Raw genomic sequence first — 23,146 nt, 5'->3', positions numbered from 1 at the left:
GCAGTGGTTGAGTACTCATCAGCAGTTACCTTGAGGTCAAGCTGGGGGCAGAGGGTTTGTGTATTAAAAGGTAATAGAACAGGATGATATTTTCTTGTACAGTTTGTGATTTGGGTGGAATTTACAGAAACCTGTACATTACAGAATTTTTTAGAATTCTGCATACACATAAAAACTAATAAAACATTATCTATCAGATGCATTGAAAAACTAGTGAAGTCCAAATAAGATCTGTAATGTAATTGGAACTGATCTCTAAACTGTGAATCTCACTTAATGAGAGCAAGCACACACTATTCCCAAAGTTGTTTGATCCTGAGCACCAAATATTAAAAAGTGCTGACACTTTAACTGGTTTTAATTATATAACATATTATGGCTAAAATAGTATCACTGAAGAAACTGTGTGAAGGGTACTAAAGGAACATGTATTTTGTAATTTCTTGTGAACCTAAACTTATTTCAAAACTGTGAAATCATTTAAGGTATTTTTGTCAACTACTTAATACTACTTATGCGCTTTGATAGACACCAGTATGTTTAGCTACATTTATAAATTTAATGTACTTTTGAAGTGTATCAGTAGTAGACAAATTCTTAGCTGATGATACGTTACGTGGGCACAGAACACACTTGCCTTTTACATAACATTGAAATTTAATCAATTATGAGAACAAGCCATTTTAAAATGGTGGAATCATTTGGAAAAGTTGGTCTGTTCCAAAATAGTTACCAGGTGTGTGATAACTTTAGCCTTGTGATGGAAAACCCTTCAAATAGATTGTTTTCATGAGGCTCTTTTGCTTCTGTGAATGCGTGACACTCTGCTGGTTACTACACGTTTAGTGTGTCTTACCAGTTTTATCTGTGCTCCTTAATGACACAAGAGGCAGAGTATAACACTGAAAGCCTGCCACATTCATTGCCATTGGAGGTTTCTTCAGTGTTTATCTCATTACTAAGATTTCATTTCTGGGCAAAGGTTTTTCTATGCTCGTTATGGCACTACTGTGTTTCAGCTCACTGATAATCTATTTTGAACACCAATGAGATAGATAGTCTTTCTTCCTATACAAGGCTTTGTCTCCTGACTTAATATGTACTGTATCTCAACATACACTTTTCTAGACATGTAATTACTTAGAAATTTTTCTTCAAGGCTTTTCTACTTTGAGTGTATCAGAGGGTTTTCCCACGTTTGACATACACCTCAACTTAATCACTGAAGGCACTAGTACATTTTCTATAGACGTTTCATTTCATTCCAAGCAATTCCATAATCTCCAATAATAAAGACCTAGTAGTACGTTGCTCTACACTATACTCATGAATGCTAGATGCACACTAATATGTGAATCCCAGTACTAATACAGTTTGCCCTTACGTGACTTTTCTTGTATGTAATGAGTTCAGATTATGTGAAAAGGATTATGTACCCTGATATAAGATTGTTCAAGTGTGTACTGCTGTATTTTAATGAAACTTGATAAATGAGGCTACCTCCAGCTGCTAAATCCATAGTCTCCTCTCTAGGATTAGCTCTTTGATTACAATGGGTGCATCAAGGAATTAGAAGACAATTCATTTTGAAGATTTTCCCACAGTGATTGTATTAAATTCTTGTCTAAATTATTTGGTAAATAGTTAGAGTGACAATGTACAAAGTAGAATTTTCCACACTCAATATACATAAAAGAAGTCTATCCTACATGAAATATCTGATGTTGCACAAGATGTACTTTCTTCCTGAAAGCATAAGCATTATTCATTAAATTGTCAGGGTTTGATTCCATTATGAGTTTGCTGATGATGCACAATGAGATTTCTCTTTGAGGAGAAAGCTTCTCCACAATCACTGCAAATAAAGGGTTCCTCTCCTGTATGAGTTCTTTAATGAACAATTTGGCTGCTTTTCACAGTGAAGCCTTTATCACGTTCATTGCATGCATATGGTTACTCTCCGGTATGAACTTGCTTATGTAAAATGAGCTCAGTTTCCATGACAAAGCCTTTTCCATATTCACTACATTTATGGGATTTCTCTCTTATATGAGTTTGCTGATATACAATGAGATAACATTTCATGGTGAATCCTTTTCCACATTCACTGCATACAAAAGGTTTCTCTGTGTTGTGAGTTTGCCAATGTACAAGATTGCTCTTAAAGAAAAAACCTTTTCCACATTTATTGCATACATAGGGTTTCTCTCCATATGAGGTCACTGGTGTACCATCAGTTCACTATTAACAATGATTAAAAGGTTAACTATTAACCTCTCCAGCATACACTACATTTGTAAGGTTTCTCTCCAGTATGGGTTCGCTGATGTACGATCAGCCGACTCTTCAAGGGGAAGCCTCTCGCACACTCACTGCAAATGGAGGGTTTCTCTCCTGTATGAGTTCGCTAATGTACGAGTGCAGTCTTCACAGTGAAACCTTTTCCACACTCATTACATACATATGACTTCTCTACAGTATGATTTCTCTGATGTGCAATGAGATTACTGTTCCTAACAAATCCTTTTCCACATTTACTGCACACATAGGGTTTCTCTCCTGCGTGAATTTGTTGATGTTCAAGCTGACGTTTTATGGTGAAACCTTTCCTACATTCATTGCATATATATGGTTTCTCTCCTATATGATTTCATCCGTGTAGGACGGCTTAGTGCCCTGTGGTGACGCCCCTCCCACATTCACTGCAGATGCAGGCCTTCTCTCCTGTATGAGTTCGCTGATGTATGATAAGCATGCTTTCCCAGTGAAGCCTTTTGCACATTCACTACATACATAAGACACCTCTCCAGTATGATTTTGTTGATGTACAATGAGATTACGCTTGCCTGAGAACCCTTTTCCACACTCATTACATACATAAGTTTTTCTCTCCAGTGTGAATTCATTGATGTTCAACCAGACGGCTCTTCAGGGTGAAGATTTCTCCACATTCACTGCAAGTAAATGAATTGTCTTTCTAATGGATTCTCTGATGTTCACTGAGCCTGGACTTTCTTGAGAATACTTTTGCACACATATTGCATCCATAAGGTTTCTCTCCTGAATGAACTCTCTCATGATCACTGAGCTGAGACTTCTTGGCAAAGGCTTTTTCCTCATTCGCTGCATACATGGATTTTCCTATTTCATGACTTTTCTGATTCTTAATGATTTGGGACTTGTTAATGGGGTTTCTACTTACAAGAAATTTAACTGCAGAATGGAATTCTTCACACTTGCCATTCATAAATGTCTCCACATTTTCCTTAAATTTAGTAGCATTCTTAATTTCATAGTTTTTGTTCTGCTTGATAAAACTTTAAATTTGATTTCAAAGATTTTGTGTGTAACACTGTTGCTTTGAAGAACATTATTTCCAAAGGCATTGTGTTTATAGTAGTGTTCCATACTCTTCAGCATTCTTTGATTTTTCATGTGACGCTGCCCATGTTTACCAACTCTGCCATTTTCTACAAAAGAAGAGAATAATGAACTATAGCATATGTGGACTATACTTGTAAAAGGTTCTTTGGTGTTTTTAAAAAATGGTGTTTGGGCCATGTAGCTCAGTGACTGTGCATGCTTGTCTAGCAGGCAAGAGGCCCTGGGTTCAATCCCCAGCACTTCAAGGAAAAAAAAAAAGCCTTTTTTGTGATGACACTATGATAACAGTATTAAAAAGTCCCTAAATGATTGTTCCTTATTTCGCACTTATTGGCAAAATCATAATCTAAACAAATAAAAAATTTAAAAAATATTTAAATGTGTATATAAAAATATATAAAAGTGTGTAACGTTTGCCAATTAACAATCTGTAGGGCTTCGGTTGTTTCCTAAATAGGACCTTGCAAAACATGTAAACACAACAGAATACAAGCAAATCATTCTTGTAAGCAAATAACTGGGTTTTTAGGAATACTATTCCACAAAACTTAGGGATATATCAGTCCCAAATGATGGAACCCTGATCCAGAATGATAAAATGACATTTATTCACTCCACAAATACTTATTAAATGGCTCTCATGTAAAAAGCACACTACTGATGTTAGGGATATACAAAATACGCCTTATTATCACTGTTCTCAAAATCTAAGGGAACATAAATGAGAAATAAAGGAAAAAGAAGGGAGTTAGACATGGTAAATGTGATTTGAAGAAGCAATGGAGATGGAGGGAGAAATTTTTATATTGTATATATATTGGTATAAAGAAAATACAGAGTTAAATGATGGCTTCAAAGGAGAGAACAGTTAATGAAAGTGAGGAATCGAGGGTTATTTCACTAACTACAGGAGCCACGGAGGAGGTGGAAGAATCTTATAACAAGATGGGGAATATTACTAAGCCCAGAACCTATAAAATAAAGTCTGTATTGTGAAATATGAAGTTTGGGACTGATTTTAAATATGTAATACTAACACCAAGAATCTAGTTCAAAGTATAAACGAATATAGCTATGTGAAAATATACACGAATTATTCAAGAGAAGAGAAATTGGGCTGGGACTGTGGTTCCCTTATAGAGCCACAAGCTTTGCACACATGTGACCCTGGGCTTGATCCCCAGCACCACAAAAGGAAAGAAAAAGAGGGCTGGATGATAAGTTGGGAGGACATGTAAAGTGAAAAGTGATGAATGTACAAAATCAAGATTTTTAGATATTCCTGTAGTGGAGTTTTAGATCCCATTTCGAGGAATGAAACTCTGACTACAAAAGTCAGAAAAATATGCAAAATAAAATGTGTAGAATATATCTGTTACCCAACATGGATGTGAGGTCTATAGAATCTGAATTAAAATGAATTGAAACTGACTTCTATGAGGAAATCCTATTTCTAAGTGTGCCTTTTGACATGTAAACCACTAGAAATTAACTTTCCCAAAGTACTAATACAGTTCATAGAAGAGTCAACATTTTAACCTTTGGTCTAGCTGTGTTGTGTTTCCATACATTACACTTACAATGAAACAGGGAAGCCATGACTGTTAGGGAATTTTGCAAGGACCAAGATTTTAATCATTCAAATATTCAGACTTTTGGTTTGAAAAAGCCCAGTGAGGGTGTCCAATTATTGGCTATTTTAATCGGGAAGAGATGTTTGTTTTAAATCAGTGTCTTGAAAAGGCAGTCAGAATGCCACGTATCTGTACAGTTTCTAAAATTTACCCCTCTTCTTCCTTCTGTAATGTCAAGCTAATTTTCTCAAAGCACCAATTGACATTTAAAGGGGAACTGTTGTTCTCGATACCCATTCTTTGCTTTTGCAGTGGGCAATTCCTATACATTTTGAAGAAAGAGGAAAAGGTGGAAAACAATGGTGATTTGAGAAATTTGTAGGAGGCAGTCTACCTCTCCGTAGACTTCTCTAGAAGGACAAGTGCTTCTAAATAGGATGTAAAAACTGTCACCTTCACATTCTGTATGTTGCACCCATGGGCACGTGACATCTGAATTTTTCCCATTTCAACCTCCCTAAAACAGCAGTTCGTCATCATGCAGCTAACAGCATTCCCGCAAAGGGGAAACCTTTGGTCCTATAAAAAAAAGAAGAAGAAGAAAAAAAATGCTTTTTACCCGTTTGGTTGGCTCTAGTCTTCCTGTTTGTTTCTAGTGGGTAGTTGTGGGAAGCCAGCCATGGCCCACTGGCTTTTTGAAAGATAACATTTGTTCCTTTTTAAGGACTGCACGTGTTAAACTTGTTTTTGACCCTGCACGGGAGAAACTCGGACAGCCAAAGATCTGTAGGAGTCAGGTGCTTCCTGTTAAGGATCAGACGTTATCTGTAGGAGTCAGGTGTTGTAACTCCATTTTGTTAAGTTCCTCCACCTATTTGGGAATCATGATTATTAGTCGCAAGTGTTGTTAATTCGTTTTTCTTGAGCCTGCTTTCTCTTTCCCGTGTGAACCCTCGTTCCCGTGGAGCGGGTGTTGAGGTTACTACGGTAATCCTAGCCCATAATAGTTTGGTCTTTTCCTTTAAAAGGCTGATGCCTGCCTGCAATAAACGTCGCCTTGATCAGACTCTTGTCTTGGTGTCCTTCCTTTCTCTCTGCCCCATCTCCACCCCTCTGCTCTTTCAGGTTTGAGACACTGCTGGACAGTGCTGTGTCGCAGGGGCCTTGTGCCTCCAAAACTCATTAGGCCTCAAACACATTCGAGCCTCCAGCACTGAATTCAAATTACTTCTGAAAACTAAAACAAACCTTTTTGCATTAACATCTCTCTCATCCCAAGCTTCTCTGTCGCGGAGCCCCGCAGTGAATTGCTAATCTGAATCATACACTGCTTTTACCAATGCACACTTCCTACCCCAATTCTAGGCCACTTAATCACGCAGAATGCTCTTCAATGACCATAAACCCTGACATCTGCACGCCGTCGTTATCTTCAAGACTCTTAATCACTGACCGCCTATGGCTCCATCGCCAAAGCCAAGACTCCCCAGACCCTAAACCCTATCTCCGGTCCCGCACGGTTCCCCTTCATACTACTGCCAAGCAGCGCCTAGAACCAGTCACACAGAATCCTGAGTCCCTCCAGACTCTACTAGTAAAGACCAAAGGCTGAAGTCCCTTCCAAAACAACTGGAGTGTGGCACTTGCTGGTCTCCAACAGACTCTCAGCCCTTCCCAGCGAAGCTGAGCGACCGGGGGTCGGGTGGGAAACACAAAGTCCCGGAAGTCGGAGCCTGCGGAAGCTCCGCGTTCTGACGTCACGGCCACGCCCCTCAGAGCTCTAGGACCCGGATATTGATGGCGGCTCCAGGTCACCGGTGTGGCGGCTACACACTGAATTAACTTCAGGGCGCCTTAATCACCGCTTTTACTGCGGAAGTTACTAGAAGAGGTACACGAATGTCAGCAGGCTGATGGTTGTGCGCTCTCGGCGGGAGCGGTATCCACGTGGGTTTCTTAGGGCATTACAGTATGTTGAGTGCTTAGACAAACCTGGGAGTAGCCTGATGGCCTCTGCGTTGGAAGCGCCTCTGGAGAACCTGCGAGGTTTGTGCAAGACGAGGTCTGAGGAAGACGTAGACGCAGCAGCCAGAGTAGAAAAAAGCAGTTGATGCTTAGCATGTCCACGGGAGATGAAAACATTTATCCAGAGCAGTGTCTGTGTACAGCTGCATGGAGTGTAGAGGTAGGAGATAAGGATCAGGCTTCAGATGGAACCAGTTGTTTTCCTAAAACACATTTAGATGGACATGGAACATGTAAAACTACTACATGACTAAATAAACCAGTATTTGGCAAACAACACCTGATAAATATTAGCTAGTTTTTATGCTGAAGACGTAAAGCAGTAAAGAATGTAACTTGGTATTGCCTCTTTTAAAGAAGCAACTTGGAATTGTCTAGTTAAGATTTTGTATTTACCTGGCATAAAGTCAGCATCTGGTCCTCAGGGCAGCCCATTTGGGGACACTGGCTGATGACTCGAGGGAATATGTGACATGACAGGATGTGTAGAATCACAAGACATAATAGGATTTGAAATTTGGGTTGAGGAGTCCATTTCTTATTTGCTACGAAGCATCCGTCTGAATGCCATCCGTGATAGGCCATTACTTTCCCTATTTTGTTCATTAGTGTCTACAATAGTGCCTAATACAATGCTGATACTCAATAACAATACAGTATAGCGAATTACCTGATACCCTGAGTGTGGGGTTCCACTGTGAGACAGCAACTTCATAGCAAATTTCTTTTCTTTATAAATAGGACTTATTGTTTCCAAGCTAAATCTAGCTTTATTAAGGGAAAGAACTGTGTATAGAAGAAATGAGAAGGACAAATGATGAAGATAAAGCATATTTCTCAACTCAGTAAGTCAGTGGAGCCAGGATGTCTGAGATCCTGGCAGTGTTAAAAATTGATGGGTAAAAGGATTCTTCTCCGAGACATCCGAATGGTTCACACCTTCACCAATCTCGGGGTTTTTGTGTGTGTGTGTGGGGGGGCAGATACTGATCCTTAGAATTTCTTTCCACTGGCCCCTTTCCTTCCATGAGAAGTTATATTGATTAGTCTGTTAAGTCATTCATTTACCTTCCAATTCTACATATAATTTCTATTTTGCTATGTATTGGGGAATATACAATTACCTACAAAGTATGAAGGAATTTATAATTTAGGTACAGAGATAGGGTCATTTTAGAAGAGATACCCATATCCTGTTTTATATAAAATTAATCCTTTCTCCCTTCCACTCTAAAGGACAATACGCTCCTGGAACAAGAACTTACAAGGATACTTTGATACCACTGCATGTATTATAGCTATATACATCCTTTAAGTACATGCACTAGAGAGTAAATATTCATTTTTTGAGACAAGGTCTCATTATGTAGCTTCGGCTAGCCTTAAACCCATGGCTGTCCTCTTGCCTTAGCCACCCAAGTGCTGGGATTATAGGCCACCACCACTACACCCAGCTGGAGAGTAAAAATTTCTACATGCATGGAATTTCGTTTAAATGAAATGGAGACTCAAAAATAGCAAGAACTTTTTTGTTCATCACTGTCATCACCTACACTTTCTAGAATAGCACCAGGTAATATAGTTGATAAAAATTTTTCTCAGTGGTGTGTTTACCAGTAACGAGACAAACCACAGGATGAGAACTGCCTTCCAGGGTAAGAATGTGGCTGACTGGTTACTGGTTCCATACTCATTGGGAACTTCATTCCCTGACATGATAAACACATCTACATGTTACATTACTGAATTAAGCATATTCCATTTCCTTTCGAAGGACTTCATTTCTTAGAACCAAAGAAATACAAGTGGTAACTATATAATGATCCTGGGTGGAAACAGAAGACTCATACCAGAAAAGGGGGGGTGTGCATAGTGTTATAACTTTGACCAATGAGGTACAATGCAAATCACCTTCTTTTTATTAAGGAGCCACTAACATATTGAACAAGAGGTTCATTTAAGGTATACTGTCCTAAAATACAAGTTCTATGTTATCTGTAATGATTTAGACTTGTGACAGAATTCTCTGAACTATGCTTTTTCACTGGGCTTATTTGCTTCTTTGATATTTTGCTGAAAATGTTCCAGTTAGTGTATTCATAGTTTAATCTCTATATTATTTTCTCTGACAACTGAGGCAGAACAAACCACTGGCAACCCTGCTATGTTCACTATCAAAGGTCTTCCAACCATTTCTCTTTTGCATGAACTCTGACACCTGCAGTAGAGAACTTATTCCTGGGCAAAGACTTTTCTATGCTCAACATATTTCTAGCAACTATGAGCTCATTTTCTGTGATCTATCATCACTGATGATAGGGTCTATCTTCCCATAAGACTTTCCTAGTCTCTGCATTCATACTGTTTTTCTCGTGGCATACACTTATTGGCCAACAGTGAGCTAGGTTTTACTCTTCTACCTTAAGTGTATCATGGTTTATTCCTTTGTGTTTTTTCATGGCATAAAATGTGATGTAACTGATCACCAAAAGCACCATTATATTCACTGCCTTCATAAGCTTTCTCTTCAGTGAAAATTATATTCTCTGCTGAGGGTGAACTTCTGGGATCTCTTTGTCCCACAATGACTCTATTCCTATTTGCTTGAAACTCACTGTTGCTTAATGAAGTCTCAGAAGGCTTCTGTACAGTCACCATGCTAATAGAATTTTTCCCCTGTAGATCGTTTCTTTGTGATATGCTGTGACTCTTTGAGAAAGTATTTTTCAGCTTCACTGAATCAACACATTTCTCTCTTGCGTGCAGCATTCCCTTATGATAAACAAGGCAGGACAAGTGAGAGAAAGCTTTCCCACAATCAGAGCACCCATAGGGTTTCTCTCCTGTATGAGTTCTCCGATGTCTGTTGAGGCATGACTTATCTCTGAAAGCTTTTCCGCAGTCACCACACATATAGGGCTTCTCTCCTGTGTGAATTCTCTGATGATTAATGAGACCTGACTTGTGTGAACAGGATTTTCCACACTCATTACACACAAAGGGAGTCTTCCCTGTGTGAAATCTCTGATGTGATATCAAGCATGTTTTCTGGCTGAAGCCTTTCCCACATTCATTACACAAATAAGGTTTCTCTCCAGTATGAGTACGCTGATGTATAAGGAGATTGCCCTTCTGGATGAAGCCTCGTCCACATTCAGTGCACGTGTAAGGCTTCTCTCCAGTATGTGTTCGCTGATGTACAGTGAGATTGCCTTTCTGGATGAAGCCTTTTCCACAGTCACTGCATATATAGGATTTCTCTCCTGTGTGAGTTTTCAGATGTGCATTGAGCTGTGATTTCCAGCGGAATGCCTTGTCACATTCAGCACATTCATAGGGCTTTTCTCCAGTATGAGTTCTCTGATGTTCAATGAGCCTGGACTTCCTGGAGAAGGCTTTCTCACACAGACTGCATCCATGAGGTTTCTCCCCTGTATGAACTCGCTGATGATTAATAAGCCGAGATTTCTTGATGAAGCCCTTTCCACAGTCACTGCATACATAGGGTTTCTCTCCTGTATGAATTTTCTGATGTGCAATGAACTGTGACTCCCAGCGGAATGCTTTGTCACATTCAGTGCATTCATATCGTTTCTCTCGTGTATGAGTTTTCTGATGCTCAGTGAGGCGGAACTTTCTGGAGAAGACTTTCCCACATACACTGCATCCATGAGGTTTCTCTCCTGTATGAACTCTCTGGTGATCACTGAGGCGAGACCTTTTGAGGAAGGCCTTCCCACATTCAGTGCATACATGGGGTTTAGCTGACTTTTGATGTGAATTTATAGTGACAGAATTTCCACATTCCGGGAATTTAATTTCAGTATGAAAATTTTCATGCTTGCCATGGAGGAATGATGTTCTATCTCCATTAATCTCAACAGGATTCTTTACTTGATAGCCTCTATTCTGTTTAACATCACTTAAATTTGATTTCAGAGTTTTCTCATGTAAGTTATATATATCACGATTTTGCATTAAAAGGAAATTACTTTTCCTCTGATGAATGATATTTCCAAATGCCTCATGTTTATGGTGTTCTGTTCTCTTCAGCCATCTTTGGGTTTGTAAGCGTACCTGTACATCAACTTTCTGGATTTCTAGGAAAGAGAATAACAAAAAAGCATTCCATGAGCATAGAACAGAATAAAATTACTTCACGAAATTGTTTCTTTATTGGTAACACTATTCTCCCAAGTTAAAGAAATTCCCAGTGGATATGTTCATTATCACTTGGACAAGTGTAAATACAGTAATTTAAAAAGAACAGAGTATAAGTAAGGTTAGTATTAAATAAAAATTAAGCTTCTATTTAAATGTGACTTTACAAAGTATGCTGAGATAATAAAATACATTTAAGTCATGATTAGCATTAGATGATAGAACTTAGTATTTCTTTCAAAATGCTGAGGGGCACGTTCATATATCTACAAACCCTTGTTAAATTATGACTGTATCAAGCATTGTATTGGTGATATTGATATAATAGCATCCCCCCATTCTCTGAGGATCTATTCTCAGAAAAAACAACACGGAAACAATGAAATATAGATAGAATATAGTACAAATTATGAAAAGTGGTTGGTGGGAGCAGGGAGGAAGAAAAGTGGAGGAAACCTGGATATAATCTGAAGAAAGAAGAGACACTGTTCACCCGTGGTTTCAACATGAGGAGATTAATAAAGGTGAAGAGTTAAGGATTATTCCCAATTATTTGGATTGAGCTACTAGTGGAATAGTGTCATTTTCATGAGATGGGTAATAACACTGAGGTTTTGAGTATTGGGGGAAATCAAGTGGCATTTTAAAGAGTATCATCCTCGAGATGGGTTTTGAATACTTAAATCCAGGTATGAAAAATACAATTGAATATATAAATTGAGAATGGTCTTGCCTGGAAATAATGAAAATTATCATTTTTATTTTTATTTTTTTAGTAGTGGGAATCAAGCTCAGGACCTTGCACCTGCAAGGCAGGTGCAGTGCCATTGAGCTAAATCCCTGGCCCAAATTACCATTTTTAATAATGGAAAAAGTGGAAATTACCAGCACAATAAACAGGTGATTGGATAAGATCATGTTTGGAAAAACATAACAGAATGAAACAAAATAAAGTCATTTATTAACCTCAAACTTATGATTGCTGCAATAATTGAGTTTGGGTTTAGAAAAGCCCACTGAGGGTATCAAACACTACAATGACCAAGAAAATAAACACTTATTATGATACAGGTTTTAGGAACTATATACCAAAAGAGGTGAATTAGAAGGTTGTAAATTCAACATTTGATTTCCAGATAACTAGTAAATTCTTGGGTGGTCATCTTATTTCTTTAATCCTTCACTCTGTAGAATACTATCAAACCAAATTACCCAAAACATCAATTTCACATTTAAAGGAAAACTTCCATAACAAACATGTCAACATTTTAGATTGCTATGAAATATTCTTCTGTATCAAAAGAGAAAAATAGTGATTCTCCATGGATTCAGACCACATAGTCTCCAGAACATGTGCTGGTGCAACTATCACCTTTTTCAGTCTCATTCTGTACTTGGTATGCATGTAATATGTAAGAATGTCTACCCCAAAATAACACAAAACAAACTTACACCTCAATTCTATCTCAGCTACATGGTTAACTTTCTTACCCCCATGTTTATACTCAATTAATTTCCAGGTTCAAGCTAATATCTTGACAGCTCCCCCCACAAGGAATTGCGCATTTCCAATTTCACATCTACACTGCTATTTTTTTTTTTTTAAATAGGTTTCTGGAGAGGTCACTGGCACATAAAAATTGAATATATTTAATGTGTAATTTGATGTTTTGATATAGGTACATATTGTAAAATAATCATATACACGATCCAGCTTATTAACATATCTATTGCTTCCACATATTTACTGTATATGTGTATCCCCTTCGTTCCTAGCCCTTCATCATTTTATTTATTCAAATCTTAAATATGCCTCACTTATAAATCATACTATCATTCCCCCTTCTAGGTGACTGCAATCTCTATTTCCATAAATTTCTAAAGCATTCTCTATTACTGCTTATCTGGGCAATTTACTTTCTACAGCTGTGAACGGTAGCAAAGGGTGCCTCAAGTTCAGCAGCTGAACTTTTTTATGTATTACAAGTAAATCTGTCCTCTATTATTACTAAAATCTTATTCCTGACAACTTTTCTTTCATTTCTCCATAAATCCAATCTCTAGCCTGCTAGGATTGGGTTCATAAACTGGGTTCAAGAGGGCTTACTTAAACTCATGTATTGACTAGCCCAGACTGTCACCCCAAATCTAACAGAAATGGACTCAGAAGAAGAGGTGTTGGTAGACACGATAGAAAACTATTCGCTTAACAGATACTCATCTTTCTCATCACTACTTGTCCAAACTTCTTTATCTGTGCTCTCATTAAAGAAGATTTTACCTAATGCAAATTTCTATCCTAGTCCTAACCTCTTCCAGGTTTGGTACATCCTACAATAGCAGAGAGCACTTATGCAAAAGTGAGAAGCATGTCTAAATTATAGTTTCCAAAACAGAAGGCCTGATTTCTCAGCCTACATCTCCTTTTCTGCCCATTGTCTTCATCTCAGGAAATGGGACTCATACTGGAAACCTTACTATAATCCTTAGTTTCTCTTGCACCCTTTGTCAACATCAATAGAAAATTGCATCTACCCTCCTTTTTAAATATATTTAAAAACTATTAACGTTCATCCCCCGCTACCCAAGTCAGACAATCACTCTGTCTGTTAAAGCTACAGTCACTTATATGGATTTCACCTCTTCTTCCTGCTACAAAGGAGCCAACTTGATCTTTTAAATATAAATTATAACATGTTATCCTCTACTTAAAACTCCCTCATGTTTCTCATCTCTTTTTTTTTAAAAGAAAATAGTCTTGAAAATTCCTACGTGACCTGTCTACCCTTAACTCTAGCAACTACCATACTGATCTTATCTCCAAACACTGCCACTCCTTTTACTCAAGTAAATAAGTTTCCTTCAAGTTCCTCAAACATACACTTGCTTTGGGCCTTTGAACTTCCTATTTTATCTACAAGGAAAGTAATTCACCCAAGTGACCTACTCATGTGCCTCACACAGCTGCTCAAAGACACCTTTCCAAACAGCCATTCCTGTCCTAAAGTACAGCTCCCACATTATTCCCCTCCCACATTATTCCTTTATGCTCTTTTATCGACCTTCTCAAATCTTATCACAAGACATTTGATTGTTTTTGGTTTTTTGAGACAGTGTCCCTATGGATTGCAGGCTGTCCTTGAACTCTTAGCAATCCTCCTACCTTAGCCTCCCAGTGCTGGGATTATAAGTGTAGGATGCAATGTCCATTACATTTATTTTGATTACTGTTCTGCCTCCTTGTTGTAGAATGTTATCCCAAGAAGAATTTTTATTGTTCACAGTTGTCAGGAATGGTACAGTATGTAATAGGCTATAAAAAAACATTTTAGGCAATCAAAAAGTATTTAAAGTGGGCTGGGGATTTAGCTTAGTGGCACTGCACCTGCCTCTTAAGTGCAAGGTCCTGAGTTCGATCCCTGGTTCCACACACACACACACACAAAGTAAGGTAATGAAACAAAGATTCACATATATGTAGAACACACTGTGAAGACTGCTTTAAATGTAGATGATTTTGAGTCAGGAAAAGGAAGAGGGAAGCAAATACTATAAACAAGACGGAGGCTTGACTATATATAATATCACTTGACAGAAGATAAAATTCTCTTAGATGACTGCTATGACTAACTGGGACTTAATTCTATCAGACTATAAGAAAAGGAAAGCATCATGGGAATGAGTACAGTAATATAATTTAAAACAAACTAAAATAATGAGCAGAATTAGCTGCACAGGGAAATTAAAGCAAAGCAGGCATGAAGCCCAATCCCAATGAGTTGGTTTGGGGTGTAAACCAAAAATAAGAATTTTTAAAAAATCAACAGAAAGAGCCAAGACTTTAAGGATCGGAGGAGGCAGGGAAGTTTCAAGTTACTTCTGTAGTGGCCAGGACAGATTCAAGAAGATGCCAAGGAAAAGAGTAATTATATAGTACAAACATGTAAGTTAGGAAGCATTAAGATACACATATTCCTGAAAATCTAAACAAAGAAAATGAGCTTAAGAAATTGGAATGATAAAAATTTATGGGATTGAGAATAAAACAAAACATGAAAAATAATCCTTTACAGATCTCATAGTGGGTGATAGATAAAACTCCTATAAATAGCAAAACCTACAAAATGTTATAATGTAGAATGGCTTCTGCTGTCTCTGACAGCAGTTGTTTAGTTCAGAATCAACAAACACTGAAGCATTAACCACTGAATGAGGCATCTGGTCTCATCCTGAGATAACAGGGCACATCAAGACCCTGAGCTCTGAAGTTCTATAAACCACATGATGGTAAAAGTGTCAAGATGAAGGGCCGGGGATTTAGCTCAGTGGTTCTGCTGGCTGCCTCACAAGCACAAGGACCAGAGTTCGATCCCCGGTACCAAAAAAAAAAAAAAAAAAAAAAAAAAAAAAAAAAAAAAAAGAAAAAAAGAATCTTTTTTAATTTTTTCTTTCCTGACCCTGAACACCCCCTTCCTATGGGCTAGGATAGATAGCTAGGCAAATCTTGAAGGTAAACTCCCCTAACTACAAAGAATTGCTACATCTGGGTTGAAAGTTAACTGTCTTGTGACCATGATTAGTATATTGGTAATGTGAACTGAGAAAATGAAATGTAACCACCTGAATGAGATCAAGGCTGTAAAACCCTATAAAAGAGGGAGCTGCAAGACAGTAGGGGGTCGATCTCTAGTAATGCTTTTGGGTGCGATTGGCCTTTTGCTAGCAAAATAAACTTTTGTTATTTTACTTCCATTCTGCATATCTCTGCATGTCATTTACCAATTCCTTCCTTAACGTGGGAACAGAAAAGCTTAGGAAACAGAAATACAGAAAGAAACAGCCCAGATTACCACGGGGGCACAGAATCAAAGATAGAGATAAATGTTAGAAAGGGAAAGCAACACTGTGCAAGGGGGTAGGAAAATACAATAAGAAGACAGTGTGAAAATTGAAGATCTCATGGAAGAAAGGCATGGAAAGTAGAATATCCTAGCAGGACAAGAAAAAGACAGAAAAGAACACTACTACAGAAAGAATGGCAAGATTTGAAAACCCCAAAAAGAAGAAACCTAGAGAAAAAAGTCAAGACCTAGAAGAAATAGTGACCAACTCCAAGAAGAGGTATATATTCTTACAAATAGCTTGAAAGAAACAGAGTTCTTATGTGGGTACAAAGAGATGTGCAGGCTCCATTTAGGTATCCTCAGACACTCTCATAGCAGTGACACCTCTGACAAATAGAATATGACTCTGGGCCACCATCTTTGCAGGTTTACTTACTCACCTGGATAGATATGACTATGGATTGCATCCTCCACTGACCATGGTTCTTCATGTAGCAACTTGGAAAGGGCATCTGGGTTGCTGGCTTCATACCCTGTTTGTGGGAAATGACAGACATTTTAGGCTCATCAAACTGGACTGTCATTTGTCATCACAGGTGAATGTTCTATTTTAGGAACTACACAGTTTATGCCTGAAAAGCAAAGCTTCTTCTCTTAGAAGAGGCCACATTATATTCTCTTATCTTGGGCCAGAAAGGGACTGAGAGTCTACCACAGGCCTTCCAGAGCTTCTAGGAGCCAAGAAAGGAAAGACCACTGGAGGGCACCTTCTGAGTGACATGGGGCAGCTGTCCTCACCCACTGACACCAGGCTGCTGTAGTTCTCCAGCATCACGTCCTGGTACAGGTTCTTTTGATCAGGGCCCAGGAGCTGCCACTCCTCCCAGGTGAACCTCACAGCCACATCCTCTAATGTCAGCGACTCCTGAAACAACAGAGTACCTTGTAATTTCCTTGTAATGATACAGAAAACAAAGTTTTCCTGCTTATTTTCTGTACCTATGCACCTGTTGTTTAATGCACTGTGGAGGTAAAACCCTACAAAAATATTCTGTAATTGTCATTCATTCACCAATCATTCATCTAAATAGAAATTTCTATTATGTGTAGAACTTACTGGTAGTAAGTATATAGCTCAGGAACAGCCAAACAGAAGAGATGCACAAGGCACAGTTTAGGGCTGTGGAGACTGTATGAACTGCCATGCCCTCTGGGTATACCATGCTCCCAGCACCTCAATGTGGACACCAACCCCATCATTTTGAGGACTTCATGCAGGTCTCATTATATGGGCATGACTGATTTTATCACTGGTCCTTGGGGAATGACCTCACTAATCTTGGCGGAAGTTGGGGACAAGGTCAAAGTTCCAAATTTTTAAATAAGACTTGGTTTTTCAGGTAACCAGTCACATCCAACCTGAAGCTATCTAAAGAACCAGAAAAAGTCATTTTACTAGAACAAAAGAGGCTCCTATCAACTGTATCAGTGATATAAAAATATTCCAAGGCTTTCAGGAGCTCCATTCCAGAAACTAGGGATAAAGACCTAATATCTAAGACCGGAAAAATATACACCTGCTTCTACTTTGCCTTGAGGCCAAAATTAAGGCTGTAAGTGTATTTTGGCACAAATCCTGATTTACAACATTTATATTTTTTCATTCAATTCAACTGATTGAAAGTTTTTCAGAAATTGATTGTAGAATGAAGAGAAAAATAACCTGAAAGTTACCTGAGTCTTAATCATTTTCTGTTATTGGGAAATGGCCAGTAATCAGGAGGCTGTGTTTTTAGTCTTCTTCATGAACAGCCCAAAATTAAAAATCTTAGTCTCCAATCAATGGTGTCTCCACAATGGTGATACCCAGGTCCTGCAGAGTCCTCCCACTTTACCTGGTATGTCTTGCTCCTGGAACCAGGCCCTGTGGGCTGAGGAGAAACTCACTCTGAGTACACATTATCTCTGGGTCCAGACACCAGCATGGCTGCATGCACTCCCCTTAGCTCAAGTCCATCTCTAACCTTTAGCTGGGGCCCCAGAATATTTTTACTTGAAGGCAATAAAATACTTTAAATGTATGGATAGCATGTCTTTCTTCTGTGAGGTGGCAGTGAGTTGACTATGAATGGATAAGTGGAGAAGGGAGAACCAGTAAAGTACCAAGGGCCTTCTCAGCCAGATCTGTTTTTACAAAAAAAAAAAAAAAAGATATAGAGAAGGTAAAGACCTGGACATTCGTTCCTTTACTGCCACGTGGGCCTGTGTACCTGTTCAAAAGACTTTGTTCTCTTTGCTCTGCCTTGAGGGGATTTAATTCACACAGCATCACACAGAGAACGGCCATGGTCAGAGACATGCAAGCGCAACTTCTAGAATCCACTGCTACCAGTGACACAGGAACCACCTTCTTCCTCCAGGACAAATGTACAAAGCTGCATGAATCCCACCCGTCCTAAAAGCAGCAGAGCAGAGTGAGCAGACCCAGAAGCTTTCTGTGTGCTAAGTCCTAGAGCAGTAGCAAGAACTCACACCATGGGAGCACCAATTTGATGGAGTCATCTTGAACTTTCCTTCTGTCCTACCTGGGTAGAAATATGATAGGCTCCCTGTGCTTCTCCTGCACCCTCCGAACTTACAGGGTCTGCTCTGACACATCATGCAATCACTGATTGCCTGTGCCCTCTTCCCTCCATCACGCTAGGCAGGGGCACCTCACGGAAGCGGTAGACCTTCCAGACCAGGCCACCCATAGAAAGGTACAGAGCCCAAATGATGTAACACCCCCGAGGAAGAGACCATGGACGTAACGTTTCAGAGGCATCATGTGCGCCTCACATGGCAAACCCACATTCCCCATGAGCCACCACAGCCCTTCATCCAAAAATACGTGAACAGATCCTACCTCATTCTTGACCCATAAGAACTTTGAGTGGAACAAAACCATTTCTGTTGCCTCTCAGGCTGTGCTCTTTCATTGGGCTTGGGAGTGCTATTCCTAAAAACACATGTATCCACAAATTCTATATCATTAGCAAACAGGCCATCTTCAGAAATCTTCATTATAAAAAAGAAACAATTATATTATTTGTGGATACATACACATTTAGTAAAATGCACATTATATGAAACAGGTTCAAAAGAGAAGTTATCCCTGGGGAAGGAAAATGGGAAATGGACTATAGGATATTACCAAGCTGTACTTGCATCAGGTTCTTTTGTTGTTGTTGTTGTTGTTGTTGTTTTGTTTGTTTTTAAAACGGGATCTTGCTATATAGTTCAAGCTGGTCTTGAATGCACTATGAATTCCAGGTTGGCCTCAAACTCATGATGATCCTCCTATCTTAGCCTTGAGGGCTGGGATTACAGGTGTGTTTTGTGGGGAAGGGTTGAGACAGGGCCTGTGCAGTTCAGACAGGCCTTGAGCTTGCTAGGTAGCCCAAACTGGCATCAAATTTATGGTGATCCTCCTGCCTAAGCCTCCTAAGTACCAGGATTGCAGGTGTGTGCCACACCTGGCAGGTTCTTTCTTTTAAAACTGTACCAACAACTAAACACAAAGTACATCACGGAGAAAAATCCCACTAAGCAAAGATGGTAACAAGCTCCAAAAGTTCATTCTTCTACAGAAACTTTAAAAATCAAGCAAAAACAGAATCAAAAGCTGTCAGAAGTCAAGTGGAAGAATCAGAAGTTTGAGGCTACAATGGTGAGACCCTGTCTAAAGTAATGGAGGGAAGAGGGGGAAAGACAGGCAAAGCTCTGTCCTGTGTTTATTTGCCCTTACTCCATTGCCTCCTAACTTTGGTTATGGTCTTGAAGACTGCAGCCAACATTCCCAAACTGGGACTTTTCATGAGAATTGTGTTTGTCTTTTTTAAACTGTCCAGGAGTTACCTGAAGAATATATATCATACACTCATTCCTTTTCTGCCTACTTTGAAACTCCCTCATTGTGGGAAAGTGGTAGGCATTTCTGAAAAGTACTGTAAGGCAGGGTCTGCTCTGACACACCTGCAGCTTCCTGGGCCGAAGGATCAGAGCAGAGGCATAGGCAAAAGATTTTGAGGAAAATCTGTGCAGAGAGTTTCTCAGGGGAAAGTAGGCCATTGAAAAGCACCCACGTGCTGGGCAGGTTGGAGCCTCCACCAGGTGGAGCTACTGTGGAGGCTGAGGCCACTTAGTAAGAGCCTGTCTCAAAATAAAACCCAAAAGGGCTGTAGGTGTAGCTCAATGGTACGATATTTGCCTAACATGCTTGAGACCTTGGATTCACTTCCCAGTGTGGGAAACAAACACTTTTCAAGTATAAAAACAACATACTGTAAAATGGATGAGCCTTAAAATCAGGCTGTAAGGAATAAAGCCACCCACAAAAGACCACATATTATGATGACCGTTACACTAAATGTCTAGAATAGGCAAATCTGGAGAGGCAGAAAGTAGGTTTATGGTTTATGCCTGTAGATGGGGGAAGGGAGGAACAGACTGTAGTAAAAGAGTATGAAGCTTTTGAACTGATGAAAATATTCTATAATTAGGGCTGGGGATGTAGCTCAGTGGCACAGGACTTATCTAGCATGTTCAAGTACTTGGGTTAATTCCCAGTACCACACACACATACTCAAAGTTATATTTTGACTTTGGTGATGTTTGCACATATTAAACACCACCAAATCACACATTTCATTTATGTATTTATTTGAGATGAGATTTTGCTGTATTATGTAAGTAGTGGTTACCCTCTTGCTTCAACCACCCAAACAGTTGGGATTACAGGGGCTCACCACTTAGCTCAACCGAACTATACACTTTACATGGGTGAATTACATGGTTCGTGAATAATAAAGCTATTATTAGAAAAAGCTACCAGTAGAACTTAATTAGTATATAACCTACTGAAATATTTAATGGCAAATGTACGGATATCTACAACTTCCTTAGAAGTGGACCAAAAATGAAAACAATTTTTTTAAAAGCTGTATTAATAATAAGAGTGATATACAGACACAATAAAAATGATAAAATATAGGCAGTAGACAAACATATTCAGCTGTAAAATTCTTCAAACCTTGTTATGTATTTAAATTTTTGTATGTTGGAAGATGAGAAAGCTTGTACTACAAACAACTCAGTAATGCAACTAGAAATAAAAATTTTAAACTACTCTTCTACATAATAGTAAATAGAACAAAAAGGCCTAAGACAAAAAAAGATACCCTTTACAGCTGCAACAATGAGAAAAAGAAAGACTAGCCGTAGAAAGCAATACCCTTGCTGAAACGCAGAAGCATAACCTGTTCTTGAAAGTGCTCAGCTGGATTTGGTGGCCCACACCTATAATCCCAGCACTTGGGAGGCTGAGGCAGGAGGATCACAGAGTTCAAGGCCAGACTGAACTACATAGCAAAGCTATCTCAAAAGACAAAACAAAAAGTGATGATTTGAAAAGTGAACATTTTAACATTTAAGCTAAATTTAAATATATGCATATATTTAGTGACTCCATCCTTATGACACAGGCTTGCCTTTTGATGGTTTACTATCACAGAAATCTCCAAAAAATGTTTTAAAACAAGTTATATGTTCATTATATGAATGTTCTTAATATGAAATCAAATAAAGAAAAATTAGACCAATGTTTCAGAAGTTTGAATTGCAAAAATCAAGCATCGAAAAACAGACTGAAATTTAAATAACACAAAAAGGTTATCAAATTTATTTGAGAATTAGATGTTCCTTACCATTTCAGATTTCATTCCGTCTTGACCTCTTCCACAGCTTTCCTATTGAAGCGGGGGAGGAGGAAGAAATGTAAGAAGCCAAAGAGAACTTGTACAGATGTTCTGGCTTGTGTCTAGATGTCCCCTCAACGCCTCTTGAAGTCACAAGTGGGGCTTTTTCAGAGGTGGCTGGATCTAGAGTGCGTGAGGGATTAATGGCGCGAGGCCAGGATCTGGGGTGAGTGATTACTAGATCAGTCCACTCATTGGTTTGTTATCGCCCTGATGCAACATAAAGAACAGAAAGAGGCTTCTCCTGCCTTTCTTGCTTGCTTTCCTACCTTCTGCCTGCCACAAACTGTTTCTTCTCGGTGATGCCCCTCTGCCGTGCCACCCTGCCTCGGCGCCAGCTGATCATGGTCTGAAACTTCTACAGACTGAGCTAAATAAACCTTTCCTCCTTTGACTTTGGGTGTCGGGAATTTTGTCTCAACAACGAGAGTAAGACGGGGACTGTAACGTCTGAGCTTCAAAACACTCACCGACCAGGGTCCCCCGTGCCTCCAGAGCGACACTTGCGAACTCTGGCCAAACTCCTCTGCGCCGATCCCGAATCCCGGGCCCCACCTTGGGCTCACTGACCACAGCCCCCAGGCCCCTGACTCTGAGCTGCACGTTAAATCCCGAATCCGAACCAGACACCGTCCACTGACAAAACCGCTCCAGCTCATTCTCCCCATAGGGACCCGCAGATCCGAAACTCCGATACCCGTCACCGCCGGCCGCAGGGATCCTTCCGGGCTGACTCCCTTTTGCTTCCCTTTCAGTGACTCTTACCTGCATCGACACGCGCAGACACCCCGCCTCTCATCCTGTTCCACACAGAGAGCGACACACAGACCCGATTTTCTCCATATCCCAAGGACCTCCCAGAAGCTGCACTTCGAAGTCTTAGTGTTCTCGGGCCACTCCCAGGATTCGCGTTCCGCCTACGGGGGCCGATGAGGACTGGAGGCGATTATTGCAGAGCGCAAACTCCTGGACTTCCGGCTTTTCCTTTTAGGGAAGTAATATGTCCGCGCCCTCAGTGTCCTGGGAGGTGGGGGCGGCCATCTTTCAACACTGGGGGACGTACAGGAGGCAAAGTGGCCTATGTTTTGTCTAACCATCCTGGGAAGGCTAATGGCAGCGAAAGGCTACTTGAGCCACCCCATTTTTTTTATTTTATTTTATTTTTTTTTAATTGAGTTTATTGGTACATTTAGGGATACAGTACAGTTACATTCATTGTTGGGATCATGTACCTTTACATGGCAAGTCTTGATTCTCATTTTTTTCCCCTTACCTCTGCCCTCCCTTCACCCCCTCCTCCCCTCCCCATCTACAAACACTTTATTTTCATCTTTTCATTCTCTCACATTTTTTTCTTTTCCCT

General features: G+C 39.5%; 1 protein-coding gene across 5 annotated transcripts; it reads right to left on the bottom strand.

Moving 5' to 3' along the window:
- Nucleotides 1–1,355: 1,355 nt before the first annotated feature.
- On the bottom strand, nucleotides 1,356–22,701 carry Znf613 (zinc finger protein 613). Of its 5 annotated transcripts, XM_033766081.1 has the most exons (8): nucleotides 22,549–22,701; nucleotides 21,733–21,774; nucleotides 16,787–16,913; nucleotides 16,429–16,521; nucleotides 9,599–11,083; nucleotides 6,951–7,186; nucleotides 5,412–5,537; nucleotides 1,356–3,470 (listed from the first exon to the last, which is right to left on the bottom strand). In XM_033766081.1, exons 1-6 carry the CDS (start codon nucleotides 22,552–22,554, stop codon nucleotides 7,158–7,160), a joined length of 1,782 nt encoding a protein of 593 aa, XP_033621972.1. In that variant the 5' UTR covers nucleotides 22,555–22,701; the 3' UTR covers nucleotides 1,356–3,470; nucleotides 5,412–5,537; nucleotides 6,951–7,157. The 5 variants fall into 5 exon arrangements, with proteins under 5 accessions (XP_033621972.1, XP_033621971.1, XP_033621973.1 ...); XM_033766080.1 differs by lacking the exon at nucleotides 5,412–5,537; XM_033766082.1 differs by lacking the exon at nucleotides 5,412–5,537 and having other exon boundaries at nucleotides 6,951–7,126.
- Nucleotides 22,702–23,146: the final 445 nt, after the last annotated feature.

The sequence above is a fragment of the Fukomys damarensis genome, unplaced genomic scaffold (assembly GCF_012274545.1).
Source record: "Fukomys damarensis isolate Sample0158 unplaced genomic scaffold, DMR_v1.0_HiC HiC_scaffold_19, whole genome shotgun sequence".
Taxonomy (NCBI): Eukaryota; Metazoa; Chordata; class Mammalia; order Rodentia; family Bathyergidae; genus Fukomys; species Fukomys damarensis.
This window is presented reverse-complemented; position numbering and strand designations above follow the sequence as displayed.

Coding starts and splice junctions, on each gene's coding strand:
- Znf613 (XM_033766081.1), bottom strand. Junction 11,084..16,428: donor CCATAGTCATATCTATCCAG/GTGAGTAAGTAA, acceptor TCTCTTTCCTAG/AAATCCAGAAAGTTGATGTA. Junction 7,187..9,598: donor TGAGACTTCATTAAGCAACA/GTGAGTTTCAAG, acceptor AATGTGTTTTAG/GAAAACAACTGGTTCCATCT.